This window comes from Hemitrygon akajei, chromosome 18 (assembly GCF_048418815.1).
Source record: "Hemitrygon akajei chromosome 18, sHemAka1.3, whole genome shotgun sequence".
In the NCBI taxonomy this organism is placed as follows: Eukaryota; Metazoa; Chordata; class Chondrichthyes; order Myliobatiformes; family Dasyatidae; genus Hemitrygon; species Hemitrygon akajei.
Window position 1 is genome coordinate 21,169,680 of NC_133141.1, and position 14,650 is coordinate 21,184,329.

The 14,650-nt window shown below is 42.9% G+C and overlaps 1 protein-coding gene across 1 annotated transcript; it reads left to right on the forward strand.

Annotated features, from left to right (window-relative positions):
• The first annotated feature begins 1,686 nt into the window (after positions 1-1,686).
• Positions 1,687-13,662, forward strand: LOC140741176 (thiol S-methyltransferase TMT1A-like). The gene is made up of 2 exons (XM_073071046.1): positions 1,687-2,228; positions 12,732-13,662. The coding sequence occupies exons 1-2, from the start codon at positions 1,734-1,736 to the stop codon at positions 12,966-12,968; spliced, it is 732 nt and encodes a 243-aa protein (XP_072927147.1). The 5' UTR covers positions 1,687-1,733; the 3' UTR covers positions 12,969-13,662.
• The last annotated feature ends 988 nt before the right edge of the window (positions 13,663-14,650 follow it).

The following is a 14,650-nucleotide window of genomic DNA, read 5'->3' on the forward strand; positions in this document are numbered from 1 at the left end:
AGAGGGTGGTAAGTGCAATGGACGCATTGCGGGGGTGGTGGTAGAGGCAGATACATTAGGGACATTTAGGAAGCTCTTAGATAGGCATTTGAATGATAGAAAAATGGAGGGCTATGTGTGAGGGAAGGGCAGGGTAGATTTCTATTACATTACTCAATGCCTCATCCTTAGAGCCATACAACATGGAAACAGGCCCTCCTGCCAAACTGGTCTAAGCCGAACCAAGATTCCCACCTAAGCTGGTCCCATTTCCCTAAATCTGACCTATATCCATCTAAACCAGGAGTTCCCAACCTTTTTTTATTCCATGGTCAGAACCATTAACTGAGGAGTCTGTAGACCCCAGGTTGAGAAAGCTGGTCTAAACCTTTCCAGTCCATGCGCCTGTCCAAGTACCTTCTAAAATATTACTATACCTAAAACATGAGAAAATCCCTCAAATCCCTTTAAAATATTTCCCTCTCACCTGAAACCTATGCCCTCTACATTTTGATTCCCAACTATGGGAGAGAAAAACTGCATTCACCCTATCTATGCCCCACATGAATATATACACCTCTGTAAGGCACCCCAGTCCACCAGGCCTGGCTAACCTTTCCCTATAGCTGAGGCTCTTCAGTCTGAGTAACATTCTTGTAGATCTTCTTTGCCTTCTTTCCAGCTTAATGACATCGTTTCCACAACAAAGAGACCAAAACTGTGCATAATACTCCAGGTCTTATACAACTGCAAGATAACATCCCAACTCCAATATTCATAACAGAACACTTTAGGCCAGTAACAAGGGTCTGTATGATCGGCCCAGGTTAGGTACTGGGTGCCTGTGACCAGTGTGACCATGCTAGTGCTTTTGAATTTTAATGTATGACAAAGCTAGGGATGTGGCTCAAAAGGTTTTTAGGTTCTTTAAACCACTTCAAGGCTGGAACCTGTGCTGGCCTGCCCTTGTGTGGTATTATAACCTATTACTGTTACAATTTATTGTGTATTCTGTTTTCCTTTCTAATACCCAAATTGTACTTATATAGGGATTAAATCCGGTTGGTTGGCCAGCAAATGAGTTTTTCCACTATCTTGGTGCACATGATAATGATAAACCAATATCATTATAATCCACCCGATTGAAGATTGGGATGTAACTCCACGCTCTGAGGGAGGCAAAGTACAAGAAATTGGGGACAGCATGGTAGTGTAGTGGTTAGCACAATGCTTTACAGTGACCCAGGTTCCATTCCCGCCGCTGTCCTGTGAGGAGTTTGTATGTTCTCCCCCTGACCGTGTGAGTTTCCTCATGGTGCTCTGGTTTCCTCCCAGAGTCCAAAGGCATACTGGTTGCAGGTGAATCGGTCATTGGAAACTGTCCCGTGGAGTTAAGTGAGGGGTTGCTGGGCAGCGCAGCTCAAAGGGCCTAATCTGTGTGAGTTCAGTGCCTATGGAAATGAATAAAGTCGTCCTGAAGAAGGGTCTCGGCCAGAAACGTTGACTGTTTATTCATTTCCATAGATGCTGCCTGACCTGCTGAGTTCCTCCAACTTTTTGTGTGTGTTGATTTGCAAAAGGCGCATAATTCCAGCTAGACGCCTTTTAAAGCATTAAACAATTCACCGGAAACTGATGTTGCAACCCGATTTTATCGTAACGTTTCAAACCTGCTTATAACAGCGGTTTGGAATTTCAGCGGAGTGAACTTGCTTTCCATCTAGCGGAGGGTCGGGAACGCTTCATTCTGAAAGATGGCGTTGGTCAGACTTGTGCTGCAGTATCTCGTTGCGATTCTCGTGTTCCCGGTGACTGTTCTTCAATACATTGGAATATGGGACCCGCTGTACAAAAGATTTTTCCCGAGTATCATGTACAGATTCACGATCGACATAAACAAGAAGATGGCCAAAATTAAGAAGGAACTCTTCGACAAGCTGCCAGAATTCGCTAGTTCCTCGGGACTCACTGTCTTGGAACTGGGTTGTGGCTCTGGTGCTAACTTTCAGTTTTTCCCCTGGGGCAGCAAAGTCATATGCGTCGATGTGAACCCCAACTACAAGAGCTTCTTGCAACAAAGCGAAGCCGAGAACAAGCACATTAAGATAGAAAAGTTTATTCAGGCAAGCGGCGACGACATGGGCCTAGTGGCAAGTGGGTCGATGGATGTCGTGGTCTGTACGTTGGTCTTGTGCAGCGTTGAAAACATTGACTTGGTGTTGGAAGAGGTTATGCGCGTGCTGAAACCGGTAAGAAATGCAAACACACAATGTTCAATTTGTAAACTATTAAATCCTGGATCAGCTAGTGTTTGAGAAGTCAAGAATCTGGGGGGGGGGGGGGAGGAGGGGGATTCCGAGGTAGTTAATGCGAGCAAAGGGTCAACTAATTTCTATACGGGTCGCGGAGAAGAGACGGCAGATATTGTACCGGGAGAAACAATCAGTCTGCTGAAGTAACTGGACCATCGTTGTGTGAGGTCGAAGACTGAGTAGGGAGAGGGCAAAGAGTGAGTAAAAAGGAGGGCAGTGGGTGATTTGTGCACTGAGGAGGGATGAAGGATGAGAGTCAGATTGAGCTAGCTCCTCTTATCTCGTGACTCAGCACTCCAGGTATTTCTTTACCCATTAACTATATGTGTCTGTGGGCTCTTGTTCTCAGCTTGTTTTCTAGCTCACTGGGGATCTCCCTTCAGTCCTCCTGCAAAGTTTCAACCTGCAATGTAAACAACCCATTGCAAAAGACAAACTGCACATCAGAAATACCGAGAGTACGAGTGTAGTCCTTGAAAGTGGAGGTCTTAGAATCAGTTGTTTTGAATGGTTGCTTTAAGTTAGTGGCATTGTTCTGGCTTTATTTCCAGAGACTTGTTGCTAAAGAGATGCACAGATTTAGAAGTGCTCAGTTGCAAACATTGTATATGTGCAGAACGAACACCCCCCCCCCCCCCCCAACAGATTTCCAGCATCTCTTTAGTTTCTGTGGCGATCTTGTGTTTCTGTGGTTTCCTTCCACTTTCCAACAACTTGTGGCTCCTGAATGAAATGGTTACTCTGCTCTTGCCTACATCAGGATGGGGGCAGATTTAGGAGGTATATGGAAGGCTGTTGAGAAATGTGGGGTAGGGGTAAGAGAATGAGAATGCACCGGAAAGCAAATGGCTTAGGAAATTAAATACTTTGAAATACAAAACTGCAGGAGCTGGAAATTTGTCCCATTGATCCATTCCATGTGGGAAGGAATTTGCAAGTTCTGTCTTGAGATATGTGGAAACTTCCTCAGCCCTTTTCCAGTACATTGCCATTCTGACTCTGCTTCCTGAATATTTTAATTGCATTTACTACTAATTTTATCCTTTTTTTTATGTGGCTCTTCCCCGATCTGTTTCTCTCAGGGAATAGACCACGTTCATTGCAAACCTACAGACTCTTGCAGCTGACTTGACTATACTTGCAAGGACTTCATTCAATTTCACCAGATGTAATGCTTATTCTTTTATGCTTCTGCTTACTATTATCCAGGGTCCCACCCCTTCCAGATGAAGCAGCAATTAATTCATTTGCATTTCTTCCAATCTCCTACTCAGCACTGTATTGTCAGAACCAGTGGCCAATCAGAGCTATTAGCAATGCAACCCAACAAGCATGTTCTACAACTCTGAATAGTCAAAAGGTTCAAAGGTTCATTTAATATCAAAGCGTGCACCTGAAATTTGAATTTCTCCAGATAGCCACGAAACAAAGAACATGAAAGTCATTCAGAAAGAAACATCAACCACCCCTCCCCCCCATGCAGTAAAGAACAGCATCCTGATCACTAACCCCCCCCCCCCCCATGTACAAAATGGAACAGGAACATTGAACCCCCCCAAAAAAACCCCTCTCCTGCACAAAAACTAATAGAACATCAACCTCCAAGTACCCTCCCCTCGCACAACCATCCATGTACCTATCTAGCATTTCTTAAATATCCCTAATGTCTCTCCTACCACCACTGTAAAAAACACTACTAACGTATCCCTATATTTTCTGCCAATCACCTTAAAAATTCTAGCCCTCATATTAACCATTTCTGCCCTAGTCTCTGCCTGTCTACTCTATCAATGCCTTTTATACCCCTCTATCAGATCACCTCAAAATCTCTGGGAACAGAACGGACAGCATGCTTTGTATTGGATCTTGACCACCAGGAGGAGAGCACTTGTACATTTCTACTTTCACAGTGGATTTTGACTTTGCATTCCATACATCAGGTCACTCACACACAAATTGAGATACAAGCTGATAGTAAATTGAAAACTAAAAAATATATATATTCAATGATTGAAAGAGGGATTAAACAAATTACTCAAGACTAAAAGTAATGAACTTGATATGACGTTTAAAATAGATGTTGTGGAACCATGGCTCAGACTCATAGGTTGTATAGAAATTAAATCTGTCTTAAAATAAGTTTCCATACAGTGAGAACAGATCAATAGTTCAGATGACATCACAAGCATGAAACTTTTTCCAGTGTTACTGGTGCATTTTAATTGCAGAACAGAAGGTATTTTTGATTGCACAGAGCAGTGAGTTGCAGCTATTTTTAAAGTACCTACATAATTACTCAAGTACCTCCAGTACCAATATTACTCTTTGCAGGATTAAGCAGGTATAAATTTGAACCCCAGTTTCCTGAATCCTGTTAAAGTGTTACTAATTTGAGCAGAACCTCAAGCTGCCAGTGGACAGGGTGTGAACAAATACTTAAAACTATTCTGAAACATGCCTAAGAAGGTGACTTAACTGCTCCTAACAAGGAGAATCATAAGTAGCATACAAATAAGATTATCTTTATGAACCTTTATTATTATTTATAACCCATTCTAAGTTTATTCATAATGGCCAGAAGATTTTCCTCATTACAGCAGTTAACTTTCTCCCATCACTTCTTCTTAATCATGCTGTACCCTGCTCAAGTCCTTTCAAAAATAAACTGATTATACTGTAAAATAAAAACACAAAATGCTGGCAGAACTCAGCAGGCCAGTCAGCATCTATGGGAGGAGGTAGTGATGACATTTCGGGCCGAAACCCTTCATCAGGAGTGAAGTAACATGGTCGAGGGGGGATAAGAAGTTGTGGGAGGGATAAAGTAGAGAGCTGGGAAGTGATAGGCTGGAGGGAAATGGGCTAGGGGGAAGGTGGAGAATTATGGGAAATAAGAGAAAGAAAGGTAGGGCTGGGGGGAGATTATAGTGAGGGGGGAAAAGAGAGAGAAAGAGAACCAGACTGAAATAATAGACAGGGATGGGGGGCAGGGGTATCAACGGAGGTCTGTGAGTTGGATGTTCATGCCGGCAGGTAGGAGGCTACCCAGGTGGGAGATAAGGTATTGCTCCATCGACCTGCGCGCGGCCTCATCTTGACGGTAGAGGAGGCCATGGACAGACATGTCAGGAGTGGGAGTGGTCTGTGGAATTGAAGTGTGTGGCCACAGTATACACATATTACTTGTTAAGTTAAAAACAGAAAATGCTGGAATTGTTTAGGCCAGGCAATAGCTATGGCCTTCAAGAGGACCACAACCTTGTTGGGTTTGGAGGCTTGTGTGCCTCAATGACCCATAAGGCCCTAAGACATAGCAGAATTAGGCCATCTGACTCATCGAGTCTGTTCTGCCATTCAATCATGGCTGATCTTTTTTTCTCTCTCCTCCTCAACCCTAGTTCCCAGTCTTCTCCCTGTAACCTTTGATGCCATGACCCAGAGAACTATGTTGGCTTTGGTTCTTGGTAGGGGCACCCATGCCAACCAGGTCAAAGGGTAGAGGCCAGACTAAGACTACATCTACACTAGACCGGATAATTTTGAAAACGCCGGTTTCACGTAAAATCGATAGGCATCTACACTATGTGTTTTTAAAAATATTTCTGTCCACATTAAGACAGATATTTCGGTGAATCTCCTCCTACTGAGCATGCGCAGGACACATCTACCGAAAACAAGCGACATGTTTGGTGTCGCTGTGAAAGTGTGCGTTTGTGCAGTTACAGACTAGAAAAACTTAAACGATGGACAGCTGTTGGCTCTCGTGCAGGAGGACTTAAATTTTTTTTTTAAAAAAACTAATACTGGAGCGTATGGAAGCAACCAACAGAGAGTTTACGGACAGTATGATCTGGCTGATGATGAACATTGAAAAACTGACTAACTCTGTTGCATTAATAAAGCACTTTGTTGAATGTATAAAACATGTCTACATCAGTGTTATCTTGTATTTCCATACAATGTTACATTAGGCTGTTACACATCAAGATTTGAATAGCTCAGACTCAGCAGAAAGCAGCTGATTGGGCAGTGGAGGTCAGGTGACCAAGCAGTTTGAAAAGCTCAAACAAATAAATAGAGGGTTACCTCAAGCAGGGCGGCCTGTGGAAAGCGGCCAGTGAGTGAATGGAGATTTGAGGCTTTGACTTGAGAGGCTTCGACAAGAAGAGGCTGAGGACGAGCTTCACTCCAAGTGAGGTAAGGCCGGGTAAGTTCTTTTCAAAGGAGAAAGTTTCAAAAGTTGAGGCAAGTATTGGGTAGGTCATGGCAGCTGGTTTGTTCATCCTGCAGCATGTGGGAAATCAGGGATACTTCCAGTGTCCCTGACGACTATGTGTGCAGGAAGTGTGTCCAACTGCAGCTTCTGGCAGACCGCATTGAGCGTCTGGAGCTGCGATTGGATTCATACTGGAGCATCCGCGATGCTGAGAAAGTCGTGAATAGCACGTTCAGTGAGTTGGCCACACCGCAGGTAAAGGCTACACAGGCAGAAAGGGAAGGGGTGGCCACTAGACAGCGTAGCAGTCGGCAGGTAGTGCAGGAGTCCCCTGGGGTCATCTCCCTCCTAAACAGATATACTGTTTTGGATACTGTTGGGGGAGATGTCTCATCAGGGGAAGGCAGCAGCAGCCAAGTTCGTTGCACCATGGGTGGCTCTGCGGCACAGGAGGGAAGGAAAAGGAGTGGGAGAGCTATAGTGATAGGGGATTCGATTGTAAGGGGAATAGATAGGCGTTTCTGCGGCTGCAAACGAGACTCCAGGATGGTATGTTGCCTCCCTGGTGCAAGGGTCAAGGATGTCTCTGAGTGGCTGCAGGACATTCTGGAATGGGAGGGTGAACAGCCAGTGGTCGTGGTGCACATAGGTACCAATGATATAGGTAAAAAACAGGATGAAGTCCTACAAGGTGAATTTAGGGAGTTAGGAGATAAACTAAAAAGTAGGACCACAAAGGTAATAATCTCTGGATTACTACCAGTGCCACGTGCTAGTCAGAGTAGAAATAGGAGGATATTTCAGATGAATACGTGGCTTGAAAAATGGTGCAAGGGGGAGGGATTCAAATTTCTGGGGCATTGGAACCAGTTCTGGGTGAGGTGGGACTGGTATAAACAGGACGGTCTGCACCTGGGCTGGACTGGAACCAATGTCCTAGGGGGAGCGTTTGCTACTGCTGTTCAGGAGGCTTTAAACTAATGTGGCAGGGGGATGGGAACAAGTGCAGAGAGACAGGGGTGTAAAATGAGGGTAGAAGCAAAAAGTAGGTGAAAAGTAAAAGTGGCAGGCAGGCAGAAAGAGCCACTTTTCAACATAATTGTATAAGGGCTAAGAGTGTTGTAAAAACAAGCCTGAAGGCTTTGTGTGTCAATGCAAGGAGCATTCATAACAAGGTGGATGAATTGAATGTGCAGATAGTTATTAATGAATATGATACAGTTGGGATCACAGAGACATGGCTCCAGGGTGACCAAGGATGGGAGCTCAACATCCAGGGATATTCAATATTCAAGAGGGATAGACAGGAAAGAAAAGGAGGTGGGGTAGCATTGCTGGTTAGAGAGGAGATTAATGCAATAGAAAGGATGGACATTAGCCTGGAGGATGTGGAATCGATATGGGTAGAGCTGCATAACACTAAGGGGCAGAAAACGCTGGTGGGAGTTGTGTACAGGCTACCTAACAATAGTAATGAGGTTGGGGATGGCATTTAACAGGAAATTAGAAATGCATGCAATAAAGGAACAGTAGTTATAATGGGTGACTTCAATCTACATATAGATTGGGTGAACCAAATTGGTAAGGGTGCTGAGGAAGAGGATTTCTTGGAATGTATGCAGGATGGTTTTCTGAACCAACATGTCGAGGAACCAACTAGAGAGCAGGCCATTCTAGATTGGGTATTGAGCAATGAGGAAGGGTTAGTTAGCAATCTTGTCGTGCGAGACCCCTTGGGTAAGAGTGACCATAATATGGTGGAATTCTTCATTAAGATGGAGAGTGACATAGTTAATTCAGAAACAAAGGTTCTGAACTTAAAGAAGGGTAACTTTGAAGTTATGAGACGTGAATTAGCTAAGATAGACTGGCAAATGATACTTAAAGGGTTGACGGTGGATATGCAATGACAAGCATTTAAAGATCGCATGGATGAACTACAACAATTGTCCATCCCAGTTTGGCAAAAGAATAAACCAGGGAAGGTAGTGCACCCGTGGCTGACAAGGGAAATTAGAAATAGTCCAAAGAAGAAACAAATAAATTAGCAAAGAAAAGCGACACACATGAGGACTGGGAGAAATTCAGAGACCAGCAGAGGAGGACAAAGGGCTTAATTAGGAAAGAGAAAAAAGATTGAGAGAAAGCTGGCAGGGAACATAAAAACTGACTGTAAAAACTTTTATAGATACGTGAAAAGAAAAAGATTGGTCAAGACCAATGTAGGTCCTTTACAGTCAGAAACAGGTGAATTGATCGTAGGGAACAAAGGCATGGCAGACCAATTGAATAACTACTTTAGTTCTGTCTTTACTAAGGAGGACATAAATAATCTTCCGGAAATAGTAAGGGACCGAGGGTTTAGTGAGATGGAGGAACTGAGGGAAATACATGTTAGTAGGGAAGTGGTGTTAGGTAAATTGAAGGGATTAAAGGCAGATAAATCCCCAGGGCCAGATGGTCTGCATCCCAGAGTGCTTAAGGAAGTAGCCCAAGAAATAGTGGTAATTTTTCAAAACTCCTTAGATTCTGGATTAGTTCCTGAGGATTGGAGGGTGGCTAATGTAACCCCACTTTTTAAAAACAGGAGGGACAGAGAAACCGGGGAATTATGGACCGGTTAGTCTGACATCGGTGGTGGGGAAAATGCTAGAGTCGGTTATCAAAGATGTGATAACAGCACATTTGGAAAGAGGTGAAATCATCGGACAAAGACAGCATGGATTTGTGAAAGAAAAATCATGTCTGACGAATCTTATAGAATTTTTTGAAGATGTAACGAGTAGAGTGGATAGGGGAGAGCCAGTGGATGTGGTATATTTAGATTTTCAAAAGGCTTTTGACAAGGTCTCACACAGGAGATTAGTGTGCAAACTTAAAGCACACGGTATTGGGGGTATGGTATTGATGTGGATAGAGAATTGGTTGGCAGACAGGAAGCAAAGAGTGGGAGTAAACGGGACCTTTTCAGAATGGCAGGCAGTGACTAGTGGGGTACCACAAGGCTCAGTGCTGGGACCCCAGTTGTTTACAATATATATTAATGATTTAGGCGAGGGAATTAAATGCAGCATCTCCAAGTTTGCGGATGACACGAAGCTGGGCGGCGGTGTTAGCTGTGAGGAGGATGCTAAGAGGATGCAGAGTGACTTGGATAGGTTAGGTGAGTGGGCAAATTCATGGCAGATGCAATTTAATGTGGATAAATGTGAGGTTATCCACTTTGGTTGCAAGAACAGGAAAACAGATTATTATCTGAACGGTGGCCGATTAGGAAAAGGGGAGATGCAATGAGACCTGGGTGTCATTGTACACCAGTCATTGAAGGTGGGCATGCAGGTACAGCAGCTGGTGAAAAAGGCAAATGGTATGTTGGCACTCGTAGCAAAAGGATTTGAGTACAGGAGCAGGGAGGTTCTACTGCAGTTGTACAAGGCCTTGGTGAGACTGCACCTAGAATATTGTGTGCAGTTTTGGTCCCCTAATCTGAGGAAAGACATTCTTGCCATAGAGGGAGTACAGAGAAGGTTCACCAGATTGATTCCTGGGATGTCAGGACTTTCATATGAAGAAAGACTGGATCGTCTAGGCTTATACTCACTGGAATTTAGAAGATTGAGGGGGGATCTTATTGAAACGTATAAAATTCTAAAGGGATTGACAGGCTAGATGCAGGAAGATTGTTTCCGATGTTGGGGAAGTCCAGAACGAGGTGTCACAGTTTAAGGATAAAGGGGAAGCCTTTTAGGACCGAGATGAGGAAAAACTCCTTCACACAGAGAGTGGTGAATCTGTGGAATTCTCTGCCACAGGAAACAGTTGAGGCTGGTTCATTGGCTATATTTAAGAGGAAGTTAAATATGGCCCTTGTGGCTAAAGGGATCAGGGGGTATGGAGGGAAAGCAGGTACACGGTTCTGAGTTGGATGATCAGCCTTGATCATACTGAATGGTGTTGCAGGTTCGAAGGGCCGAATGGCCTACTCCTGCACCTATTTTCTATGTTTCTATTGTCAGAGAAGTACTTGCATAACTAGGTAAACCACCTTCATACGAGCAAGGACAGAAAACAGGGCAAAGTGAGTATACTTATTTATTCAGTAAGTTATGGGTCAAAGTATTTGGTGAGTACATTTCTAACTCTTCTGGCTTCAGTCTTGTTGCCGTCTGTTCTGAAATTGTTAGGTTGCGTTCAAAAAAACAATGAAATGGTGCGCTGCCGTCACCATCTGTTCTGGCACGTCATGACAGTGTTTTTAGATTTCTCCGGTTACCCCGTCCACGCTGCTCCAGCCAATCTGGCATTTTCAAAATTACACACCCTGGAGAGCGTTTCTGAAATTCTCCAGTTTTGGGGGACCAAAACGCCGTTTTAGTGTGGACGGAGAATAAAAACAAAGAGAAAAAGCTTCAGTTACAGATTTATCCGGTCTAGTGTGGACGTAGCCTAAGAGCTTAGCTCAGGGCTAATAATCCTGACTGGTAAACAAAATTGTTCCAGAAACAGCAATCTGAGTGCAACAGTATTCCTGAGTCTCTACCTGGGATGTGTGTGACTGACAGTAATGAAAACAGAGCAAACTAACACAGTGAAGGAAGCTTTGAACACTGCTAGAAATGGAGGATCTTCATTGCCGCTCTAAATGTCAGCAGAGTAACGGGCAGTAAGTAAGTAAGTGGCTATGGAGGAGAAATGGGGTTTAGGTTTCAGGTTGATGACCTTTCAGAGGATTAGAAACTGGAAATGCAGCAATGTTTTATGTTGTGCAGAAAGGGAGAGGAATAGAAAGAACAGGGAATGTCTGAGAGGGTGAAGACCAAAAGAGAATGAATGACACAGGGTAGAGGTAAGAGTAGCCTCAGTTGGTCACTAATGACAATCAGAAGCATGTTATTTTTACTGAAGTGTCCAAAAATGTTTTGATAATTTCAGCTTGAATGAAATTAACAAGAATTTCTCAGACTGGAATTTTTTCCACTTACTTCCTCCTCCTTCCTTCAAGTTTTTCAGGCCTTGCTATGCATTTGGAACAGATTTTAGTCAGCCCTAATGTATGCTTAATTATTTAGGAAGGTGGTGTATTAAAGCTATTGTTAATAATGTAATGTGAAACAGCTTTTTTTTAAATCATATACAATTAACTTTGGAAGCCAACTTTCATAATAATTAGTCACCACTTCAGTAAAGCATCATAAAATGTACCTATCAAGACAGGTGTAAATGAAATAGACCTTTCAGAAGGATGGAGATCCATTGTACACTCAGTGGCCAATTTATTAGGTACAGCAGTGGAACCCAGTTTGGTCTTCTGCTACTGTAGTCCATTGACTTCCAGGTTCGACATGTTTTGCATTCAGGGATGTTCTTCTGCACAATACTTTTGTAATGCATAGTTATTTGATTTACTGTCACCTTCCTGTCAGATTGAGCCAGTCTGGCTATTCTCTGACCTCGCTCACTCATTAATGAGGCACAGAACTGCAGAACACTGGGTATTTTTTGTTTCTTGCACCATTCCCTGTAAACTCGGGGTTATTGTATGTAAAAAAAGAAATTCCAGGAGATCAGCAGTTTCTAAGATACTCAAACCACCCCATCTGGCACCAACAATCATTCCACAGTCAAAGTCACTTAGATCACATTTTTTCCCTATTCTAATGTTTGGTCTGAACAACACCTGAGCCTCTTGACCATATCTGCATGCTTTTATGCATTGAATTGCTGCAACATGATTGGCTGATTAGAGGGTGTGCCTAATAAAATGGCCACTGAGTGTAGATCTAGAAAGAAGTTTGGAGAGTGATAGCAGGACAGTTATATACACCAGCCTTTTCTCAGCAAGCATGCATAGAGTTGGACATTGAAATTTTCCAGCTACTCCTTGCCAACGCCTAAAATCAATCTACCTTAAATTGATGAACATATTGATTTCAAAAACAGAACCATTTACGGCTTGCTTTAAAGACAGGAACCTTCTCTTTCTCAGCAGGAATAAAGTGTTGTGTGGTATGATTTCACTTTGTTTGGTATGAGCATCAAGCAAAGTACCAAAATCTATGTATGGTCACAAAAGCACACATCAGTCTGCAGAAATTACTCTTGCAGTTTAAGATATTATACTAATTGCAGTCTAAAACTGATGGATTATAATCTGCAAATTACTTAACTACCTGTTCACTTTGGTTTCTTTGGATCGCTCACAAGTTTTTATTTTATTCCTGCAGGGCGGTGCATTTTTCTTTATTGAGCACGTGGTTGCGGAGAAAACAAAGTGGCGGCACTTCTTTCAACATGTATTCCAGCCAGCGTGGATTTATTTTGGGGATGGGTGCTTTCTGACCAGGGAAACTTGGATAAACCTCGAAAAAGCCAAATTCTCAAAGTTGAATATGAAGCATATCTGTGAGCCCTTGGGATTTGGTTTGATTTATAACCATGTTGTTGGATATGGAGTTAAATGAGAAACTAGTCACTGGGAGATCCATACCTGAGATGATTGTCTTTTGATTATGCATTACAAATTTCTTCTATAGCTGTCATTGTAAGTAATAGATTTAACACACACAAAATGCTGCAGGAACTCAGCAGGTCAGGTAGCATATATGAAAATGAATGAAAGTCGACATTTCGGGCCAGGACAAAACATCGGCTGTTCATTCATTTCCATAGATGCTGCTTGACCAGCTGAGTTCCTCCAGTATTTTGTGTATGTGTGTTGCTTTGGATTTTCAGAATCAGCAGAATTTCTTAAGTTTATGAATATCTTAGAAGTTACAGGTCCTCTCCAAGTTACAGCAGGGTTCCGTTCCTGAGAACCATCCATAATCCAGTTTGTGAGCAGGGAAAGCAGCCACAAACTGAGTTCCCACCTGGCAAAAAGCGGCCAGCAAATCCATCCCACCGGTCTGCCAAACACTCGATCATATGTACAGACTGTACTTACGGCAGGTAATTCTTGAGGACGACCTGTAATTGTGGTTTTGATTAGTTTTAAGTGAATCTTTTAAAATTGTGTCATGTAGAGAGAAATTTCTGTATAACTTTTTTCAAATGTAATCAAGTGAGGTACATAGTCCATTTGTGGCATCACATTAGAGCTTTGTTAGTTTTGATATTTAATTACATCAATAAATACTTACCTCCATATCCTCCAAAGCTTCCTGGTCCAGATTATTAAGCTTATTTACACAATATTACTGCTTAATTTGCATTTGTATTTGTATTGTGGGCATATTCACCAAACACTACCCCTATCTTCTTGCTACTTGCAACTTGAATTACTACTTTCATTTGAAACACAGGACTATGTGTGCAAAAATAACACTTAATAGAGCATCAGATCAGATCAAAAGTGCCCACAGGCCCTACTACATCTCATGAATGGCAGTGGGCAATTCTAAACAGCTAGCAGAAGGCTTCAGTATCCCCATCCTCAGTAATGACGAGGCTGAAGCATTTGCTACTGTGTTGAAGTGCCAAGTGGATAATCCATCAGTTCTGATCATCATTGACCAGCCTCATAAACAGTGGGTTCAAGAGATCAGAGGCTGGGTATCAATAACTCATCTCCTAACACCACTCAGCCTTTCCATTATCTATGAGGCACAAGTCAAGAGCATGATGCTCTCTACTAGACCAGTCCACCTTGAAGAGCACCCGAGAAGCTTAACACAAAGGTCAAAGCAGCCTGCTTGATTAGCACCCTATCCCACCCCAAACATTCATGACCTACATCACGGCTACGCTGTAACTCAATCTACACCATCTACTCGCCTGAGCTCCTTTCACTGCACTTATTGTTGCTCATAGATGCCTGCAGGTTCCCTTCTAAGTTGCATACAGTACTGACTTGGAAATTTATCACAGTTCTTTTACTGTCATCAGGCCTAAATCTCAGCTGCCTGCCGAGTAGCATCATGGGACCACTTTCACCAGAAGACTGCAATGGTTCAAAAAGTTAACTCAACCTACCTTCTGAAGTGCATCTGGGGGAGTAGGACAATATGAGCTGGCTTAGCCAGTGGTGTCCATTGCCCCCTCCCCAAATATATATAATTCACAATAAAAACACTTAATCTGATAATTTTAATATCTGAGCAATTCCTACCACCTTCACAGAATGGACAAGATTTCATTTGTGCAT